The sequence below is a fragment of the Gymnoscopelus braueri genome (assembly GCF_963280865.1).
Source record: "Gymnoscopelus braueri genome assembly, chromosome: 20".
Classification (NCBI taxonomy): domain Eukaryota; kingdom Metazoa; phylum Chordata; class Actinopteri; order Myctophiformes; family Myctophidae; genus Gymnoscopelus; species Gymnoscopelus braueri.
Genome location: NC_137622.1, coordinates 24,816,778 through 24,839,855, shown reverse-complemented (window position 1 = coordinate 24,839,855; position 23,078 = coordinate 24,816,778). Strand labels below are relative to the sequence as shown.

General features: G+C 40.7%; 2 protein-coding genes across 3 annotated transcripts; both read left to right on the top strand.

Annotated features, from left to right (window-relative positions):
* Nucleotides 1-2,178: 2,178 nt before the first annotated feature.
* Nucleotides 2,179-13,631, top strand: ube2d2 (ubiquitin-conjugating enzyme E2D 2). 2 transcript variants are annotated; one of them, XM_080415960.1, is made up of 8 exons: nt 2,179-2,462; nt 4,502-4,565; nt 8,738-8,769; nt 8,972-9,049; nt 9,227-9,332; nt 10,483-10,576; nt 11,992-12,078; nt 13,357-13,631. In XM_080415960.1, exons 1-7 carry the CDS (start codon nt 2,439-2,441, stop codon nt 12,035-12,037), a joined length of 444 nt encoding a protein of 147 aa, XP_080272086.1. In that variant the 5' UTR covers nt 2,179-2,438; the 3' UTR covers nt 12,038-12,078; nt 13,357-13,631. The 2 variants fall into 2 exon arrangements, with proteins under 2 accessions (XP_080272086.1, XP_080272085.1); XM_080415959.1 differs by lacking the exon at nt 13,357-13,631 and having other exon boundaries at nt 11,992-13,333.
* Nucleotides 13,632-15,508: 1,877 nt separating this feature from the next.
* On the top strand, nt 15,509-21,709 carry LOC308075391 (CDGSH iron-sulfur domain-containing protein 1). The gene is made up of 3 exons (XM_080415245.1): nt 15,509-15,675; nt 18,353-18,555; nt 20,730-21,709. Exons 1-3 carry the CDS (start codon nt 15,579-15,581, stop codon nt 20,817-20,819), a joined length of 390 nt encoding a protein of 129 aa, XP_080271371.1. The 5' UTR covers nt 15,509-15,578; the 3' UTR covers nt 20,820-21,709.
* Nucleotides 21,710-23,078: the final 1,369 nt, after the last annotated feature.

Below are 23,078 nucleotides of genomic sequence, written 5' to 3'. Positions count from 1 at the left end.
CCAGATAATCAGAGTTCAGGAGACCCTCACTGACCTACAAAGCCCAGAGAATTGTAGGCCTATTGACCAACTCTGGCAAACACATTTAAGCTCATTTGTATGCTATTATCTGCTTAACTAACTTAACAGATAGACTCAGTCCCATGCCCCACAATTACTTTGGCTATCTATAAATCTATAAATATAGCCTATTAGGCTATTTTAATTTATCGTGTTAGTGTAGTCTTGTTTGCTTGCTGCAAGCCAAAACCTTCTGTTTATGGGATAGGCCTATAAAAGTGTCTGTTCCATAGAAATGTTATTCAGACTTTAAGCATTAGTTATGCATTGTTCAAGACATTTTGCAACAGGAAACAGAATTTTTGTCTATCATCAATTTGTCATATCTCAGAATTTGGGATTTGTAATCCACAATAAGTAGCCTATCTGTGTGAGTTTATGACTTAATTGAGTTCAGAAATCGAATAAACCTATTTATATGTAGTCCAAACGGATTAGTATTAACAACCTAGCCTAGGTTATTATTAATTCATTATAACATATTTAGACTTTGGCCAAATAGGTTATTAATTTATAAGATATATTTAGGCTGTCCTATGCGATCTGATCTGCCTCAACAAAAATATAGTCTAAATCCCGATCTATTGTATGGTCTACTGTTGTTTATCTATTATTAACCACTTAAACCCCAGCATCGGTATTGTGGGGAAAGCTGTCGCTGAAAATAGCAGATCGACAAGCTCACAACAGGACATATTGCGTTGTAGTGAGCTTGTCGATCGGCTATTTTCAGCGACAGCTTTCCCCGCAATAACAGAAAACAGAAAAGATACTAGTATTGAGCCCTGAGGGACTCCGGTTACCCAAATGGGTTTTAAGTGGTTAATAATAATAGTAAGAGCCTCCTGAGTCCCGACCATAGAGTTAGCTCCTGACTGGAGGTTACGTTCGGAACCAAAGAGCAACACTTCCTCGAAGTGCGCCTTCAACAAATGTGCCAACAATGTTCTCGCGATCATGGGAGCCTCACATGTTATATCAATCCGCGTTTAATAAACCCCTGATTTGTACTGTTTCGTCTTACGTTTTTGATGGCAAGTGACGCAAAATACTAAGTAATAATACATGTAAAAAATATCTAACCCGATGGCCGTTTAACCACAATTATACTTATGTACTCTGTCGAGCATAGACCCACAGAAACAATTCTGTAAAAAATATATTCGTAAACCATTTTGTAAAAAGGTTTCCATCATGAGCTCGCTTCCCTAGCAAAAATATGCTGTAGGCGGACATTTCGGCTCTGGCCAGTCAATGTGAACCAACGGTGTAGCCGTCGCATGCTTGGAGCCAAAATGACATCAGTTGCACTTTCCACACACAGCCTGATTTGTTTGCATTATACTCCTTCGCACGACGGTGTCGCGTCTAGAAAATAGCCGATCTACAAGCTCACAGGGCGTAGCGGACGCTACGCCCCGTGTGCTTGTAGATCGGCTATTTTCGGTTGTGCTCTGGCTTCAAGTTCTCGGGCGCGCGTCGACGCTCCCATCAGCGACGCGCGTGCCGTGTTGCCATGTCCGCTTATTATAAGCGAGTTTGGGCTTCTTTTACTGTAAAGTTGCTTGTTAGCAACTTTAGTTGCAGGTTGCGTTTTTTTTGGGCTGGTTTCTAACGTGTACTTGCTTATTTTGGGCTTGCTTCCAATTTTTTTAATTCTTTTTTTAAACCATTGGTTCAAAAATATTTTTATAAATGTTTTGTGCCAGGGAGCATTTGTGTTGTTAGAATGTTTCAAAACAATATTCCGCATTTTATTTCAAGAGTTTTTGAAAATAGCAGATCTACAAGCTCACAATGCGTCGCATCGCGATTGAATACACAGAACCCCAATGGAAACAAACAAGCCATAGTGCTTTCTTGGGTTTTAATCATTTTAGCAGACCTTGTATAGAACTATACTTTCTGTGCTTTTCCCCCCCGCAAACTGTTAATATAAATCAATCAAACGCCGATGCATACATATAAAGTTTAAACTTTAAAGTGCTGATGTGACCTAAGTTGCTTCTTTTGGGCTTGTTTTCCTAGACCTGGTTGCTTGTTTCTCTCACAACATCTGGCAACGCTACCGCGCATGTCTGTATGTTCTACTCGGCGGAGGGGTTTGTAGTGAGTGATTCGGTTCGGTAGCCGCTGCAGTAGGAGGAGGAAGGACCGCGGTTCTTGCCCCACACAGTTGCATCTTTCACTTTCGCCTTGAAAAAAAATACCAGTCTAAAAGCCCTGCTCTTTCTCCACAGCGAGCCCGGGTTCGAGTATTTACGTGACGGCGTTCTTAGTATTGTAACAATTCCTTTAGTATTAAAACCATCGGATAGTGACGCCGATCGCCATTTTAATCGCACGTTTTCCGTGACAGCAGCAGCGCTAGCACAACAATGGCTCTGAAAAGAATTCACAAGGTAAGGAAGTCCAACGGACAAGGCCCCGATCTGTCGTTTATCGCAGTTTGTGTCGGGTGTTTGTTTGACCGGGCAACACGGGAGAGGCTTGTCCGTGAGGTGTATTATAATGTGATCAAACTAACAAGGTTGTTTTAAATGTATGAACTTAAACATAACGGAACGGTAAACATCACGAATAGCGAGTGACGAGCCGTGAAGCCCAGCAATGCGCCGCTCTCTTCTCTCCACTGATGTTGCCATAACTAACACAACGGGGCTCAGCTAATACCCGAGATATGTGTGATTATTCTGATACAAATACACGCTTAATCAACGCAAGTCACATCACATCTTATTGCAAGTTTAGCCGACAGGCTCGTCTCGACTAGCTGCCTGCTAACGGTAGGCTAGCTGACGTTAGCCGTGCCTGTCTATGTCTCTGAGGCTCGCTAGCCTATAGCAGGCTAACGGTTTGCAATCTGTAACAACTAGTTAGCTTAGCTCTTCACATGGAACACAGTGTATAGAGCTAGGTTATAATGGTCATATTCAACACGACACGCGTTTCATAAAGCATTAAACGTTTACTCCCGACACGGCGAACGTCAACTAAACCGTCCTAAAGGCTCATTTATACCTAGCCGCACGACACAATCGACAGGAATTGCTAGGTATTTCGACAGAAATGACGTATATTCGACTGATTAAAAGTGACGACGCGGGTTGACACCGGTTTTCGGTTCAATGTACGTCATTTTTGTCGAGCGACAGGTTTGTGCGACGAAGTCTAATGAGCCCTAAACCTAACTTTGTCACCTCCTTGATTTGACAGATAAGTTGAGTAGCTCACGTTGCTCACAACGGGCCCCACGCGTCCTTTGCCTTTCATACCAGCTTGTTCACAGCGGGTTATTGGATTAGATCTTTACTAACCAGCATTGGTGACATTTTTTGTTTTACCTTTCCTTTCACTCTTCAAAAAAAAAAAAAAAAAAAGCCCCCCTGGTGTCTGACAAAAGCCCCATGTTGATGCCTCGCCACATCGAGCCTAAATGGCTGCTTTTGATTGTAAGCTAACATAAACCATTGATTCGTGGCCAGAAGGCCAACTTCCACACTGTTGATCTATAACAACGGTTCTTCAAACGTATACATTTCAAGGTCTCCACTTAATTCTGACAGTGTGCAAATGGAACGGGTCCATTTGGTTCCATTTATACACCGTCAGAGTTACAGAATTGAAAGGGTCCATTTAGACCCCCTAAAGGAACCCAGAGAGTCCCTGGAACACATTTTGAGGACCACTGATCTTTAACAATGTCCCTGAGCCCATGTGTTATCATAGCAGTGTTTGGTCACATTTGCTACTAGCTATTAGTATTTAATATGGGTTATCCCAACAATCAAAGTTCAGGGATTTAGTGCTATTGTTGTGTTGACACACTAGAGTACTAGAGATTTTATTGCTGACAGACTGGTATAAAGTATTGTAAAAACAGCAACACTGACATTGCCTTTGAAAGTTGTGTATGGTGGTCAGCTGTTGAGGAATTGTAAATGTGTTCAATCTTATGTTTACCAGTGGACAGCATGCTTCACAAAATACATTTATTGATCATTAATTATTTTTTTCCACATCTCTTGTAAATTCGATTTTAATTCAGCCAGTCAATAACTAAGTAGCCACAGTATTATGAAACCTACATTAGAATTTTCTTTTCTCACTGACCTGAAAATGGCTCGTCTCAACATGATGTATGCAGCAAACACAATTTTACAGATTTGTTGATTAAATCAACTTGTTGACAAATTCATATGATTATTAGTCAACAAATAATATCTTTAGTCAAGGACAGCCCTACATTAATTAGCGTAGCAAACATGAGATCCATTTAGATCCATTCCTGGCCCTTTAGATCCATTCCTGGCTATTCCTGGCCATTTAGATCCATTCCTGGCTATTTGCTTTAACATTACAGGTATTTGGAAACACCTCAACTGCAATTTTAGTAAAAAAAATAATGTAACATCTTGTACTTGTCGTCTCTCTGTCTCAGGAGTTGAATGACTTGGCACGGGACCCACCAGCCCAGTGTTCTGCGGGACCAGTAGGAGATGACAGTAAGTTCTCAGTCCTCACCAGTGGATTCCTGGTCACTATGTTCAGGCCATGGTTTTGGTACTGCATGATTTAGATTAATGGTAAATGGTGCATTTATTTAGCATCTTTATCCAAAGCATTAACAATGTACATTACATTGACCCATTCACACCGATGGTGGAGGAAGCCATGCAAGACGCAAACCTGCTCATCTTGAGCAGGTTGTTAGAGGTTTGGGTTGTGCAGTTACTTTGCCATTATGTAACTACAAATATTGGCGAGATATCTTCAATGGTTGCTCTGTTAATTAGGAATTGATATTCTAAAATATTAATAGTTACACAGTGAAACGGGTCTCAAAGTCACTCTTTTAGCACATAAACCAGTGGCTGGAAACGGGTGGCTCGCTGAACCGGCCCTGCATATTATTTAGACAATATGATTTAAATTTTACTTTACAATATCAGACGGCTCCACATTTAGGCTCTATTATAGCTAAGAGAATATACCCCCAACTGATGAATGCTTATTGTGCTTTTACCCATGTTGAGAGCGAATACCAGGCTCAGGCGGCAGAGTGCAAGTGGTGCTGAGAGCCATGAAAATACTTGGTGGACAGCGCCTAGTGTTGATGTACACAGATCCTGCTGCTGTGCTCATAACCTGCTGTCAGGGCTTCAATCTTGCACTTTGGTGCCTCTGTCTTGAATGGAAAGGCCACTTTGAATGTACCATGCTCCGTCTCGTGGTGCAGTAAAATATTATGATCGAAGTTTGTCTATGAAACTACAGTAGTCTTGTCTTTCCTTTGCACGTAGTTGGCTTGACAGCAGCACTTTAAATGGGATGGATGAGGAGAACTATGTACAGTACAAAGTAGGCTACCCTAGTTCATACAGGGTCAAGTTCAAGAGCTCTTTGCGGGTCGGAGTGCATGCCAAACATTGAGAAAAGGAGAAGAGTGAATGAAACGGGAATGTACAACAGCCAGGCCAGCATGCCTGTATAACATTACAAAACCTGACTCAGCCTTTAAAAACAAAACATATATATATATATATATGTATATATATGTTTTGTTTTTAAAGGCTGTGTCAGGTTTTGTAATGTTATACATTTGTAGCATCTGCTTTGTTTGTGTTCGTTGTGTGCTAAAAGAGTGACTTTGAGAGCCGTCTCAATGTGCAATGTAATTCAATGAGAGATTTGCATTAGCAACTTTTAATCAAAGGAGCAACTATTGAATATATCTTTCCAATATTTACAACAGTTACATCATGGCAACCCAAACCTTACCTCTACCAAAGTGTCATTTAAAGTGTCACTCAAGAACTCTTAAACGCGAAGCCAGGAGGAACTGGGATTGAACCGGGTGGGAACCTTCTGATTCCAAGATGGTCTATCTTGTGTGAGCCAGTCCCCCCAATTATATCAATGATTTCTCATTTCTGCCTAATTGACTAGATTTACTCCCATGTGTGTACAGCGGTCACATACCTATGTTTTAAACAATTACTTAATTTCCCTGTGTGTTCTTGAACAGTTAAAAATATATACATTTGTGAACTCCAGAAATGAAAACAACCTCAAAATCAAACTATGTATCATTTCGGCTTAACAGAGGTATTGTTGTATTTTTGCTGTATTCTTTTCACAGTTGTTGGCTGACCTGCCATCTCAGGGTGTAGTTCTTAGGTAGTCTTTTGTGATTTTATACTCTACAGTTAGTCTAGAAAATAGTTTAAGTTACCACAGCCTGTAGCAATCCTCAGCCTACATTATGTTTTCAAGTCTTACACAAGACCTCTTGTGAATCTTGTAAACATGTTCTCTTTTGATTGTTGTACAATGTATTGCAGCTAAATTGAGGAAACGCTGTTTTAATTTGTGACAAAGACGTTTCAGACCATACCTGGCCTGCTTCTTATGAACATACTGGCATACAACCTGTACAATGTGTATACCTTTTACTTTCAGTTACACAGCAAGGTGTTCATTTTTCATATACCCAAATTTGTTTCATAGTGCAGCAGTAAGTATAGGACGGGGTGTGAGCTTTATTATAGCACATCAGTGGTAATGAAATATACGGTATTCCTACTCTAGTTTCATTTTCATAAATATGTTGAATTTCCTTTCCACTGGTATGATAGACTATGGTACATGGATTTCAGACAACACAAATTTATTTATTTTGATATACCAAGCAATGAGGAAATGTTATGCTACCACAACGTTTGCTTTTGTCGACAGTACAGGCAATTAACACACACCCAATGAAGGCCCAGTTAGCACTTCAATGGGGTGGGTGGGGTGGGGGTTTGGGGGACAAAAGACTCTAGACTAGTCCTAGCCCAATCTGCACCATCTTTTTACCCATAAACTATTATTAACTTGTCAAGCCACATCGGTCATGATTGAATGTCATGGAGTGAACTAGTCGTCTAACTAATTTGGTGTACTATGACCCTATTCTACCTGCAGTTCCAGTGTGGCCCTTTTTAAACGACCCATTCTAATGTCTACTTATAGTTGTCATTACCTCTTCTATGTCTCCATGTAGTGGCTGGATTGGAGTTAGCACTGTATTGCACAGTAGGCTTACACTTAATCCATTGAAGAATATTATCTGTAAAACAAACAAAAAAAAATCTGATTTCTGAGGCAATATCAACCTTTTTAACTAAGGGAAGAGTTTATCAATAACATGTCAAATGGAAATGACTAAATTGAATTATCAGGCAAAATAATCTTCTGTATTCATTCAGTAATGTTTTGTTGAACTAATTCCAACGGTGAGACTGGTGCTAATGACCTGTAGTCTAAATTCTTGGCTGGTTGTAAAACTAACCTGAATGATCCTGAAGTGTTAGGCTACTGCATACATTTTAGCATTAATCAGGAAAACCCTTTTACTGTTTTGTTCTTGTTCACTAGATTTAGAGCCTCATTAACAGTTAATTAACCGATTTAGATTAAAATGTACTATTTAGAATAGACTAATATCTGTGACTCACTCAGGGTCCCAAATGAACACCGGCCAGGACCAGGACCGTATGTGGTGGTGAAAAGTCTAGAGGAACAGTATAGCCGAATATTGGTAAAACTTGTACATTTATGGCGACCCTCTGCCACTGTGGTCGGTAAGAAAAATGAATTTCCTACATTCGCTGGAGAGGTTTGCTGTCGCAAGTTACTAGATCTGTTCTGCGTCATTGTGCGTAGTACGTAATTGCCTTAGTCATCAAGCCACAGGATTTTTAATAATCCAAAGCAAAACTATTGATTGAGATCATAATTTTATTGCAAAATACGGTTTTATTCTGTGAATTGTTTTCAAATGAGCATCCTCTGGCAGTCTCTGCCGTCGCGGCTTGTCAACTTCCTGAAGTGCGAAAGGTTCCTTATTTTCTTGTGTTACTTGTATTCGGCAGTTATCATAAAGCAGTTTGCAGCTTTGTAACATCACTGCTGCCTCCAGGTGTGATTTATTTTTTACCTTCACACCCACAAAAGAACTTGAATAGTATAACTGATGGTATCAATCATTACATTTATTAGAGCTCTCTGGTTTGCTGGTTAGCCTTGTTCAGCCCAAGACGCACAAACGCCATAATATAAAGAGTTGCAGAAAGACTGTCCATTTTAAGTTGTCTTGAGTTGAATCTCCAGGAAGATAATTTTCTTAATACATAGGCTACAGTAAAAACACAGAATGGAATATGATGAGATTTATGAAAACATAAATGATAATTTTCCACCTAGTGGCAGCAAATAAATTAGCAAAAGCTGATGTCTCAGTAGTGGATCCAAAAGCCCATCATTCATTGTCCAGGAACTACTCTCAGCTCTGCCTCTCTGATGTTAGACAACAACACTACCATAGACTTCAAAGCGCCATGTGTTTTTGTTATGTTTTCTAAACCACACCGGCGCATCCCCCTACATCATTGGTTTCAAGATTCTTCTCCCCCTGCTGTCATTTACTATAGCTCACATCAAGATATCATGTGAATGATTTCATCTGTGCATAAAAGTTCTTCATGGTAGCAAAGACGCTTTGCTCTGCAAGCACGTCTCTCTTGTATGAACAAACATGCACACTTTCATGTGGCACCATGTATCCAAACGGCACAGCCTGACCACAAAGTCACGTGTTTCATAAACATTTTTGTCTGCTTTTTCTTTTCAGTGTTTCACTGGCAAGCCACAATAATGGGACCTGTAAGTAATCACTTTAAACAACTGTAATGACGCAGTTTTATTGTTCATCACACTGTAGCACTTACACCTTTCATTACTTTTTTATTCCTTTTGAAATGTGCATCTCCTGGGAACAAAATTTGGTCACTCAGCATTTGTCTGAAAGTCATACTGTCCTTTGTGTTGGTCCTTTTTTTTAATTAAATGAATGCGTTTCTTACAGAATGACAGTCCTTACCAGGGTGGGGTTTTCTTTTTGACCATACACTTCCCTACAGACTACCCCTTCAAACCCCCAAAGGTAAACCAACCCCACACACACACACACACACACACACGTATAGGCATATCATAAACACCCACCCCACACATACACAACCAGAGGCATCAAGCAAAGTGACAATGCATACAAGCACTTATGTGAATGTTTAATACTACTTCATCAACCACTTCTCACTTTTCTTTATTTGTAATGCAGGTTGCATTTACCACAAGAATCTACCACCCAAATATCAACAGCAATGGCAGCATTTGTCTTGACATCCTGCGATCACAGTGGTCTCCCGCTCTCACCATCTCCAAAGGTAGGCCAGTTTTTAAGGGGTTTCCCTATTTATGTGTAAGGCTTCTGTTAAAATGAGAATTGGGGGGCCATCATGTCAGGAAATTCTTTATTGCAAGGGCTCCCACATACAGATGATATCTGTATTGGAAAATAACGTTGTGGTGAGGTAGATCAATAATTTGCAGGATTTCCCCCCCATTTTTGGGCGGTGAAACCGCCCCTATATGTGAGGTTTGTAAATTGCACCCCCCCATCCCTGCGCTGTGATTGGCCACCAGTGTACCCCCCTAACCCTGCACCGTGATTGGCCAATCACAGTCTATTCAGGACTGTGATTGGCTAGTGAAACATGACACATGTGCATAGCCCTATAAATAGGACTATGCACTAAAAAAAAACACATTTATGGGTTTTTTTAAGTTAGGGTTGTACAATGGTTGGTCACAATATTACTTTTCTTTAAGTGAACTTCCATCACTGTGATGACCACTGTGACCACACCGCCCACTTCACACTGGGTGTGATTTTTTTTTCTCCTTTTCTTTATATTTCTTTATATATTTTTTATATTTATGTTATAACGGCCTCACTATAGTTCTGTCATAATGCCAGGCATACGTCCAATGGCCTCTGTAAACTCTAAATCAAGACTTCCGCAGTGCAACACTAAGTAATTTATTGATCTGTGAAACTGGGTTTGACTGCCATGGCAAGTCACGCAGGCAGACGGTAAAGCTGGTTTTGAAAAGGGACAAAAATGTGTGGTGTCATAATTTCTATTTGCTATTAGTATGATGACTGGCACAAAGACATTTCGTACTACTTAATCCAATGGTAATGCACAATAGATAATAGCATAAACATATATTTCTGTCCCTTTTCCTCCTGAAAAGGTGGAAACTAATATTTTGGAACAGCTTTTATAACGTTTCTTTTTTCCTCCTCATCTAATGTAATCACATGTGGACACTCGGTATGTGCAGCTGCTAATGGTAGCCCCAATCAACAGTAGAGCCTGGATTAGCTCACTATGAGCTCCACTTTTTCATTTTAGCATCAGTATCAGCTCCCAGTTCTCCATTGGAATCCACTGAACGAGAAAAAGTCTCATCTCCTTTTTCATCTGATACCTGATTGTTGTCCTCTGATATTTTCCCCATCTCTTCCAGTCCTCCTGTCCATCTGCTCTCTGCTGTGTGACCCAAACCCTGATGACCCATTAGTACCCGAGATTGCTCGCATCTACAAGACGGACAGGGAAAAGTATGTTATTTTACTTTTTTTGTTACATCATTTTAAGGGCCTATTATGTGTTTTTTTTACATTAACAGTTGCCGTTGTCTCCAATGGCCGGGACGTAGCTGTGTCTTAAATATCTGAGCTAAGAGGGCTACGACTCTGACATAAAAGATTAAAACAAGGAGGACATGAAAATAACACACAACACTTGCCAGTGCATTCTGTATCCACAGTGAAATCTTCACTTTTAACAAGTCATATAGGCTGGTGGCATTTTTCTAGAGCAAGCTTTTGGCACACAGAATGCATTGGCAATTATTGTTTGATTTTCACAAGACCTCTCAATAGAACGATAGGATTTGCCTAAAATATTGTCTCCTTAAATGACTTATCAAAGGAGGTACTTTTTTGCACTGTGATCACATAGTGATTTTTAAAGTGATTCTAAATAGTAAAAATAACCATAATGTATCACATGGGTATGTATCCAGTAAGACTGTACCCAAATACGTTATTCAGGAAAGCACAAATAATGTGACAGAGATTTTTTTAAATATGATGTTGCTTGTTATTTGGTGGAAGAAAAGTCCTGTTTGACATGTCTGCGTCTTGAATCGATTTATATAATTGTAGATGGCCACAAGATAAAATTTAGATCTAATAGATACAGACCTCTAGTAGGAGAGTATTAACTCAACTATAATGGCAAACCAGACGAAAAGTATGTTTTGGAGAAATCTCAGGACTGTGTGGGGGGGGGGGGGAATATATATATATAAAACATGGTGAAAGCAAATGCAAGACATAAACTAATGATGCTAAGCTAGCCAGCTAAGCAAAATTCATACCTGCAGTGAATTGATGGAAAAGATATAATCTGATATACAGAATTTTGAGATTACAATGCTATACTTGTATAGCATTGCTTATATTTGTTATAGTTTGCTGATGGATTCATCAATACCATAATCATTTTACATAACATAGTCCAATGCTTTTGCAAATTAATTCTTTCACAAAGAAGAATTCCAACAGCAGCCATACCACACCATGACTTGCCCATTTTAAGCTTTGAAGTGGTACAAAATATTTGATTCTTTGACTGATACCTGTCCAAGTATCAAAATGTCAGTCAATAACAATACTGAAGGGTTATTTGAATAAATGTACCTTGCTGGAGGTTCTTTTTCATCACATAGCAGCTGTTCTTTGGGAGAGGAGACACATTGCCCTGTGTTTGCATGCAGTTGATTAGGCTGCCTAAGAATTGAATAGGCAGAGGGTCATCCTGCAGCTCAGGAGTTTGTAATCACAGCAATTCTCCTCAAACATAAAACCTTGCAATGTTTACCCGTTTTAAAATATATTTTTTCTTCCTGAGCAACCACGCCATCCAACTACTATGACTAACCTCTGTCTTTTCTCACTTTGTCTTATAGGTACAACAGAATAGCTCGGGAATGGACACAAAAGTATGCAATGTAGTGTCGGGGTAAAATCATGGCCAACCACCTCTACGACTTAAGGTTAGGGGAGCTTCAGAAGTAAAGAGAAAACAAACAAAAAAAACACAAATGAAAAAGTTTAAAACAAGATCTTGTTGGTTTCCATTGGAGTGCTTTCTTTGAGCCATGCCTCCCCTTCACCAGAGTACCTGTAAAAACTCCCTCTGCCCCACTACCCCCAACCTCTGTTTCCCATTCTCTCATTCTCTGTTCCCATCCTCATTCCTACCAGCTCACACCACCAAACCCCAACCTCCGGTGTACATATTCTCAACTTGTTATGGAAACCCAACCCAACTTCTCCACCCGCCCCTCACCTCTCTTCCCAGTGACCTCTGGCCTCTGACTTCATATTTCCCTCATTTTTTTTCTCCATGCAGGCTGGGCTGTTCCCACCTGACCCCCCCCCCCCCCCCAACATGCATACACACCCCGCCTATTTCCTTCTACATCTGCATTCTCCACTTGCTCACTCCAAATGTTTAGCACTAAAAACATTCCTTTTTTAGCATCTGTAAATCTAGGGGACCTTTGTTTCTTTTATATATTTTTCCTTTCCATTTTTTGGAGGGGAGGGGGACATGAGATGGAGGGATTTTTACACTCTGCACACCCTTTCTTGTTGTTTCCCAATAATTCCCAGCTGTAGGGGTCACAATTCAAGAAAGCCATTTTCGCACGGGAGTCGAGGGGCACTCTGTATTTTGTACAAGGAATTCTTTGAAAAAAAAAGTCATAGCAGGCTATATAAATGGGGAAAACTTATATGGCCTATTTAGGTCTTCTTCTCTTGGATTCTATGAAAGGACTTGAATTTATCCCATCAACCTCCCACTCCCCAACTCCTACCCTTATGCCATGTAACCAAGTTGTCCCCCCCTACACGCATCAACATGCACGCACACACACCGCACACACACACGCGCACAAAGTCTAAACCCTTTGTCACCACCACCTTCTTTACATTCACAAAAGAGGAGGTTCTGGACCAGGTATTTAAGTTTTTTTTCTTTTTTGTTTTCTTATTTTAACCTGTGTTTTTATTTCTCCCCCATAACTCTTTAGGTTGCATTATTATTTTTTTCTTTTTTTTTTTCTTGGCTATTGTTGAAATTAGAGGCTAACATCTTAAAAGGCTAATGGGACTGGCTTGGGCTCTGGGTGTGAGGAGAACCCACTCTCCTTGCACAAAAACCTCTGTATATTAAATTACCTGAGAGGCTCATTGAGCTTTGTGTGTTGATTAAACTGTGTAATAAAAATAAAAAAAACCTGACTCCTGTGTCTACTCATTTTCAGGCCCTGTTGGAGAAAATATAGTAGAGGGAGGAAACAGGAATCTGAAGCCCACTCCCTGTCGATACTAATTGTATTGAAATTTTGCTGGACTGCAATATTGCATATTTTCATTGGCCTCTTTGATTATTTTCCGTTTGTAATATACACCCATGTTTCTAATGGGTCATTTATCAGTGTGTAGACTGTCAGTTGAGCATGGGAGAATTAATTGCATGTTGGAGTTTTAGGGAAGTGAATTGTATGCATTTTTATCTGCATGTATTGGTGGTGGAGCAATTGTTTAGGGCTGTAACTATTGATTTTCTTAGCGATTACCTTTCCACAAGATTTTTTTATTGTCTAATTAATACATGCCCAAAATATTGATAGATTCTTAATCTATTTAATCAATTATCGTTCATTTGTGTAATCGATTAGTTCTATTAGCTATTGCACCCCTACAATGGCTTAATTCAAATGTGGTTTATCAAACATGGCCTCACCATCTTTCCTCAAGGGATACAGGAAGAATGGGCACCTAAAACAGAGGGCACCTCAATGTTAAATTGGCATTTTGTTTCCAAAATGTAAAAAAAATTAAGTGAATGCTTTGGAAAATTGTGTGAACTAATGTAAGTACTCATGATTTGAACATGCATGGACTTCATTAGCCCTGTATTTACCCTTCAACTTTTTGTGTATGCCCATAATGACTGGCAAGCCATGGGTTTTGCTGCAGCTACACAATATTTCAGACATGTTCCAAAGCATACATGTATTTTTTATTTTTTTTTGGAAAAAAATAGCCAATTTATCATTGAAGTGCCCACAGTGTTTAGGGGTCTACTCTTTCAGTTACCCTCTTGAAGTAGACTAATTGTGGTGGTCAAGAGGGCAGTGGCTTTCATCCTGTAGTGTAGGTCCCGGGCCACCTACGCAACTGCTAGTTTTCTACTCGACCAATGAATTTTACTGTAATATTGTCCCCATCTCCAAATTATTCATTCTCATGAGACTGCTAATCAAGATTTTTCTGTTTACATGAAAGGCAAGACCGGATGGATATAAAACACTGCCCTTGTCTAAGTGATCTGAGTAAGCAAACCAGAATCTGGAAGGCTCATAGACAATTTATAATCCTCAACCATGGTAGTTTTTGTGATGCCTTGACAATGCGTTATTGAGAAAGAAGAGGAGGTTGCCCTCTGTTGGTTCTATTCAAAAAACGCATGCCGGTTTTTTTTTTACATTCAATGTAACACTTTTATTGTTTAAAGGGAGGCATAGCATTCCAAAAGAATTGTATTGTCTTTTATGACAATGCATTTTATTCTGTATTAAATAATATCAAGAAAACTATTAAAAGCACAAATGTGTTCCCTGCCCGCGGTACTTGTGGAAAGCCGCTGTTCAGTGCTCATATCCGTTCTAGAGCTCGCCTACTGTATCCGGTATGCGCACTCAAACCATTTCCGTATCCGCTCTAGACCGGTTACGCAAACTGGAAAGTTTGCACATATTTGCTTTGGCAATGTGTAAAAACCTATGTTTTCTCATGCCAATACAGCTCAATTGAATGGACAGTGAACTGATCCCAGTCCAATAGTACTAGTCAGATTGACCTCAACTAACTAACTGGAATAGTGTCCCTGTTCCTCCCCTGTTCTTATTGGCTGCTGCTGTCGTGACGGGTTGAGATCAGTGTTGCCATGCCCGCTTATTATAAGCAACGTTGGGCTTGTTTTTCTGTGTAGTTGCTTGAAAATATTGGTTGACAGGCATCAACCGATTTTTGGGCTTGTTTCTAAAGTGTAGTTGCTTATTTGGGCTTGTTTCCTAATGTTTTTTAAATCAGTGGTTCTTAAACATTTTCATGTCAAGGACAAGCCTATTAATATGTATTTGTCCTGCGTATCCGAATCTGAAAATATGTTATGCCAGGGACTCCCATACCAAATTTGTGTTGTTAGAATGTTTAACAAATATTTCACTTTTTTTTCTTTTTTTTTTAAAATAGCAGATCTACAAGCTTACAACGCGTTGCTCGTTGTGAGCTTGTAGATCGGCTATTTTCAAATAGCTGTTGAATATAGATTTAAATTGCTCATGTGGTTTCTTTTGGGCTTGTTTTCCTAGACCTGGTTGCTTATTTGTCTCACACGATATGGCAACACTGGTTCAGATCAGCACCGGGTTGACCTTGTTCAACACACCACAGTTAGACCCGGGATAAACACAACACTATGACAACTCCAGATCTATCTGCCATGCCAATGATGCCAGAGTTGCCAGTGCCCTCGATGTCTGCATTATCAAGCCCGGGGTTCCGGCTATCAAAAGGTACCGTTTTTAAACGATATAACTTCTTAGCCAAGGCTAGCTAGCCTAGTTTGTTTGGAGGCAGCTTATTGGTGTGTATATTAAGTTAATGAATGAATGTTCTGAGTAATAATGTACGACGACAGGCGTCTGTTTGTGGGAAATGGCGGTCGACCCATTAAACCATACCAGTCTGGTCAATTAAGCTCCAAAAAGCAATTGAGACTCTTTCCCCCTAAAGCTAAGTACTGTTACTTGGTCAGCTGCTAACCCAAACCGGCCAGCCATTCCTGTCAAATGCAGCCACGGGTTGTGTTACAACTCTGTCTCACTCTCACACTCACTATTTAAATGTCTTGCTCCACTCACCTTAAGTGGTTCTCAACCTTTTCAGGCCGTGAGCCCCCAAAATAATCATATTTGAACTGGGGACCCCCCATCTTGTTTGACATTTGCCTCTTTCTTTTATTATTTGACAATTAAGCCAATGTTTTATAGTATAGTTTGTTTAATTTTGATGCAGTTTTTTTTTAATTAAAAATGTTAAAGTGTCACTTCACTATCATCTGGGGACCCCCCTGGGGTTCCCGACCCACAGGTTGAGAACCACTGGTCTAAAGCCTAATCCGACCAACAAGGTGTTTGCATTGCATCTGCACAGCAATAATCCCTGACAACAAGGCGTCATGTGATTCACGTTTGACTTGGCAAACCACCACGGACCAGTCACGTAGCCTTTGGTCGGCTTGTGGGTTGATATCTTAACTCAAGATTAGAGATGCCAACTGGGTAGGGCCTATCAATAATCCATTTATAGCCTACAGGCAACGTTTTTAGAGGAAAGCTTGCCAAAACCAAAATGTCCTGTGTCTCACAGTGCGCTGTGTATGCTACAGTATGGTAAATCACGTGTGGATGTGCATATTCGTGACTTCCCCTCATGTCATTCTCAGGGGTGTACGGTGTGTGGTTTGGATGTGATAAGTTAGCAGATCCCCTGGGCTAGTCCACACGTGGTAAACATGGTGAAAATATATTACTAAGGTGTAATATTACTAAGTGAAAATATATTACTAAGGTGTAATATTGACAATTGTGTGAAGATATATTACTAAGGTACACAAGGTACACATGTAATATTGGCAATTGTGTGAAGTGTGGATATTTCTTTAGCTGTGTTGTAGAGGACAGTGGCCACTACATTTAAGTTATATCCATTTGTGTTGTAGTTGTGTAGTGGCGAGGGCCACTGCATTTTACTGCATTTTACTGCTTTTATTTTATTTTATTTTATTTTTGTTTGCTTTATTGTTAAATTGGTTCTAACTGTAATTGTATCCTTGCTCTGTAAAGCACTTTGAGCTGCATTTCATGTCATGAAAGGTGCTATACAAATAAAGTTTATTATTATTATTATTATTATTATTATTATTATTATGTGATGTCTGTGGCATTCTGGCGATAGTGCTTCAGAAGGACAATAATTGAATTACAATTCTCACATAACAGCACTGCAGAGTGGGAGAGTTTACTTAGACTGACAGTAGGAAATATGAGAAGTAGACAGTAGGAATGGGGTCTCTGGTGGGATTTGATCCAAGTAAGAAGGAGACCTCGGTCACAGTGTGAGTAATATTAGGACCTAAGTTTTGTCATGTAACAAACAATACCATTTCAAAATGCCTAGGTGTAATTTCTAGATGATTAATTAGTTAAACAGTTGGCAGCACAACAACTGACAAGCCAGTCCATGTAGGCTATGTAACTATGAAAGCATATCTAATTTGCTAATGAAAAGGGAGCAGGCTTTGAGTCTTGTATTTCAGTTAACGCATATTTTCATGGATTAAGAGCAACGCAGGAATTGGCTAGTCTACTTATACATAATTAGCTAGAGTAGGTCTGAGCTTTCATGGTTTGAAGCAACACAAGGCCTTCCATAGATCTTAATCTGTTTGAGGATCTGGGCCAATAGTTTAAATGTCTTTTTTTAATTGTACTGTTTTACCATACCAGACCATGGGTGACTTGACCAAGTAGTATTGGGGTTTTGCTGTAAATATGAATTTGTGTTGGTTTCATACTAAATGGCTTGGACTGGTGTCAGAAATGTCTGAACAAGGCAAGATTAAAGAACAAACTGGGTAGACACTAGATACTTATGTCGTCAAACTTGTGGACTAATTCAGGATCTTTGTAATATTACAGGTCAAGGGTTACATATGATAATACTTTTGATAGTATTCATGTAACAAACAATCATAGTGTGTGCTACTCAAACAATGAGTTGAGTGTGCACCTGGTGGTTGGTCATTATGGGGCGGCTGTAGCTTAGTGGGTTGAAAGGCGGTCTCACCGGTCTGGTAACCAGAGGGTCACCGGTTTACCTCCCGGCCCGCCCATTAATGCATGTCAGAAGTGTCCCTGAGCAAGACACTCACCCCTTAATCAATCAATCAAACAAACCTAAATACCTAAGCAACGCCCTGTGCTCAAGCACACTGATAGGATGACTACCACCAAGATGGCATTCTGGTCAAATGTCACTTCAATGTCATTGAATGCAAATCTGGGACAGGTTGAGAGGCAGAATTTGAAACTCCTAAACCATGCTCGGTTATAGTGCTCTGGGGTAGTATGGGTACTGTAACATCAAAACTACTGTTTGTGTTTGATATATTCCAACATGTCTCTACAGATCAGTTAATTGTAGCAGTCCCAGTGGCGGTGGTGGCAGCTGTGGGAGGTTTCCTGGTCAGTCGGTACCTGAGCGGAAGCAGCTGTAAGAAGGGCCAGGTTAACACATGCATCAACAAAGACAGCCCCAAAGTGGTCCATAGCTTTGATATGGAGGACATCGGCACCAAAGCCGTCTACTGCCGCTGTTGGAAATCAAAGAAGGTCAGACCTTAGCAAAGTGTTCAGTCCCCAAGATCCCCCAAGATCCCTCAACCTTGAATCCATAGGTGTCCGTGTCCATCTTATTTGTGTAAATGCCTCCCTTCATCGTTTCAGGCAGTGGTAGCCCACATGTAAAGCCAGTAATCGACTGGTAACTTAACATTTTGGTGTCCTGTGGGAAAGGCACTGGTCTCAAATTGCGCTCCAGAAATCTCCCAACTCTGTTAACTTAATTGATTATAACATTTCTCCTGCAGCTGGAGTGGGAATGAAAGCATCTGATTTCCATAGCATAAGGTCATTTCATAAGAACAATGTTGGCGTAACAAAGATCATTTATAGTTTTTTACCTGCATGGAGCATAAACTACAATGCAGCATTTCCTCCTTAATGAATAGTTTGCGTCCAAAAGGTGTGGGGTGTGACGGCGTGGAAGAGAGAGAGAGTGTGTGTGTGTGTATGTGTGCGTGTGACAGTGAGGCTGTGACTGGAGCAGAGAGTTAAGTTAGCAGTAGCTGTAAAAGTAGTGTACTTGAGAGCAGTGGATTATTTCTCTTTTTTGCAAATCCATATTTCATCGTCTCACGTGCTATAGATGCCTCATGCTCGTACTATACCGGTAACATTCATCTAACTTGGGAACGGAGACACCTAGAATTTCTCCATTGAGGAGATGTGTGACTGAATGACTGTATATGTTACAGGGTGAATGGAGAACCAGGGTGATTGAAGAAGGCTCGCTCGTTTTTACCACCCACCCAGCAATTCTGTAGAAGCAACACTAGACACTAGAGGGAGCCACAAGCCAGGCTTGTGCACAAGCATATATGGCCGCTACCACACACACACACACAGTCACACACACGCGCGCGTGCGCGCACGCACACGCGCACATGCTTTCAATGGACTGTTAAGATACTTTTATTGTGTTCTGCTGGCTTTTGTTTTAGTTTCTCCCTGACACACACACACACACACACACACACACACACACAGTGATCCATGAAAAGAACTATTCTGTCCCTATCGGTTTACAAATCAAACGGCGCTGAGTCGACTAGTGGAGCGTCGGCCGGTCACCGCGGGCACTCGCGCCTCCGCGCTTCCTCGGCCTCAAGCTCCACTAAGTCGGCGCGCCGTGCGTGTGAACGCGTGTTCAGCGTTCCCCTCATAGATATTATGGTTCCCCTATAGCTATGTGGGGGGGAACAACAAAAGACAGGTCTCCGTCGGCGCATCAAAGCCCCGCCTCTCCGCGCTCTCCTTCTCCTCCTCCTCCTCGGAGGAGAAGGAGAGAAGGAGAGGACGGGACGGTTTAAAACGCGAGGAGGAGGAGGAGGAGGAGGAGGAGGAGGAGGCTCCTCTTCCTCGCGTAATAACCCCCCGCATCGCAGCGCCGTCCTCCTCCTCCTCCTCACGAGCCTCGCTAATAAACCCTGTCTCGAAAAGCCCCGCATCGCCCCGAAGCCCCGTGCCTAAAAACAAGCGCTCTGTCTTCAATCACCCTGGCTCTCCAAACACCCTGTGACATATACACTAATGCTGGTAATTTGTTTTATCCAGCAATGTTATGGATTCCATGTGGGAAAGGGGCTTTATATTACTGTCTGGCACCAAGTTCCAGGTAGCAGACATTTTTGGAGACAAAATACAGTTAAATGTTATTGTTATAATAACCTCATATAGCGTATGCTTTCAAAGGCGCACAGTGCAAAACTTGATATAAAACCTTTAATTTTCTTATAATAAATTCCACTTTGCTGTAGAGGGTTCTCTGAAGGGAAAAGTGTTTAACCAAGGCAATTCAACCAATCACTGTTGTAATGCACCCCCAGGTTACAAGTCACATCCATTAATGGATGTTGGGCAGTTGGTGAGGAAAATGTGCCATTATTAAAACAAATTAAGTATCAGAAAAATAATTGAGATGAAAATCTAATACACATTGCTCAGTGTTTTGTATACACAAGTGACGATGTATAATGTAATTTAAATGCTCTAGATTTAATTATATGTATTTTTCCATATTTTGTACAATTATGACACAATATATCCTTAAAGGCATGTTGAACACCATGTTGATTTTGGTGTCATGACCAAACATTACTTAATGAGAACAAGTTACTGAGAAGTTTGATTTCCCCCACACACCTGATGCAATTTTTTCCTTGCAGTTCCCATACTGTGACGGCGCCCATGCCAAGCACAACGATGAAACGGGCGACAATGTTGGACCGCTCATCATTAAGAGGAGGGATGCCTAAACCAACCAACTAACCAGAGGGCTCTATCCTCCCTTGCTTCCTCCCATCCCCTCTTTCTTTGCTTCAGCCCGAATCACTAAGTGTCATGCCACTGGTCACAATGCGATAATAATACAATCACTTAATAGTTCTTCATCACAGAACCCATTTGCATACAATGCTGCATTTCTAATTCATTCAGAATGTGGGAGAAAAGTCTGAACTTGGAAAATGCTGAAAAAATTGTTCCCCATACATTCCACACTTTTATTTAACTTCAGGCGTGGAAAGTTGAGGAAGATGTTTCAACAGAGTCGGATAAGTATTTGATTGAACAGTGACATTCTGACCTACTTGGTATAAAGTTTTGGCTGATTATGCTGTCAGGTGAAAATGTGCCCTGTACATGCATCATACATTCATGTCTGACATCTGTGTTCCCACCTCCTATACGAATAGTGGTGGTTGAGAAATAATGAGGCAGGCAGGTATTTATCTCAATGAGTTCAGTTCTACGATCTATGATTACAATTTGAAGCATCGCACTGTTTCAGACATACTGTACACTATAGCCTCTCAGAAATCCCTTTATGATTTTATTTTTGTACTTAAAGTGCAAAAGCTGCTAAGCAAAACTGATGAAAAGGTTGCGGTCTTAATGAAAGCTGGATATTGCGCACATTTTCGGTTTAAAAGCAGTCACTGGGAGACACTGTCCTCTTGGCAATGGTTCTGTCTGCTTTTTGTGAATAGAATACTGTTATATTTAATCTGTAAAGTGTTCAAACTAAATGTCTGCTGCTGATGTTTTGCTTTTCCATCAGAGTTACTTTTCTATTGCATATGCTGTGTTGACTTGATGACAATGATTCATTGTTCTGTGTATTGTGAATTAAAGTTGTCTCTTGAGATCTCAGAACTTTTGCTATCGCCTCTTTTTAGTGTTTCCACTAAGACTTACATAAAGTCGGGCCAAATACGGACTTGAGGACCATTAGGTAAAATCTAAATAGATACTCGTATTTAAATGTGATTCAACTACATTTATTTTGCAACTTCACGCTGTAACTCTGGCAACAAATGCAAAAAGAAGGGTGGAAAATGTGTTGGGATTACCCACGTGGTCAAGGGAAATGAGTAAACCCAGCAGGTTTAGCCCTGTTTGACCCCTGCAGAGGGTTCCAGGCTGTTCATTGTGAGGCCTTTTGGACTGCCTGCTCCGGAGGAGGTGGTGAGTAGGCCGTTATGCTGCAGTGTCCACCACCAGTGGCCATTTTAAGATGTGGCAGTATTTGTGGTGACCGCTAGAAGACGCTGTGTCTTCATAAATAGTCCAGACCAGACAGTGTATGCGATTATGGTGAGCCCCGCTCCCATAGTGACACACACACACACGCACGATGCATCTGGCACGCAGCCAAAGACTGAGGACACTCACAAGAGGTGGACTGGACTCTATTATCCAGCTCTGAGGAGTCAACCCACCAGACAGGATGGTGCATTTCTAGAAGGGAGGGGAGACGGACCACAGCCCTCCACTGGCCTTAGTCTAGACCAGGGGTTCTCAAATTGTGGCTCGGGACCCCCAGGTGGGACCCCACATTATTTTGAGGGGGTCCCTAGATGACAGTGAAGTGACAATTTAAGTAATCTTTTTAATACCTTTTTTTTTAAAGCAAAGAAAAATACTTTCTGCATCAAAAGTCATCAACAAACTATACTATAAAACTGGTCAAACATTGTCGAATAATATAAGAAAGGGGAAAAAAATAGCAGACCTACAAGCTCACAATGCCTCACGTTGAGGTGTTGTGAGCTTGTAGATCTGCTATTTTCCACAATATGTATCTGTGGAACGGAGTCAAACGCAATCTTACATTCCAAGTTCTTGTCAGGGTGGGGGGTCCGCAGTTAAAATATGATTATTTTGGGGGGTCACGGCCTGAAAAGGTTAAGAACCACTGGACTCTAGTCTAGACCAACCGACCGACTATAGCACTCTCTGACAATACTGTCTGCCAGCCAGAGATGGGCAGTATTACTTTGATATGCATTTGAAATATCATATGGAGCCAGATGCTACTGTTTGGGATTCGTATTTGGACGGTGTGTGAGAAAGTAATCAAGAAAATATGACGTTTGATGTGTAGTTGGGCTACTTACTAGAGTAGTAGCCCATGCGTTAAATTTAAGACGGTGTGTTCTTATTGGCCCATTAAAAAAAGTTACGAATTTTGAAACGGTGAAGATTTTTTTTTTAAGGAAATGTTGTTATACATA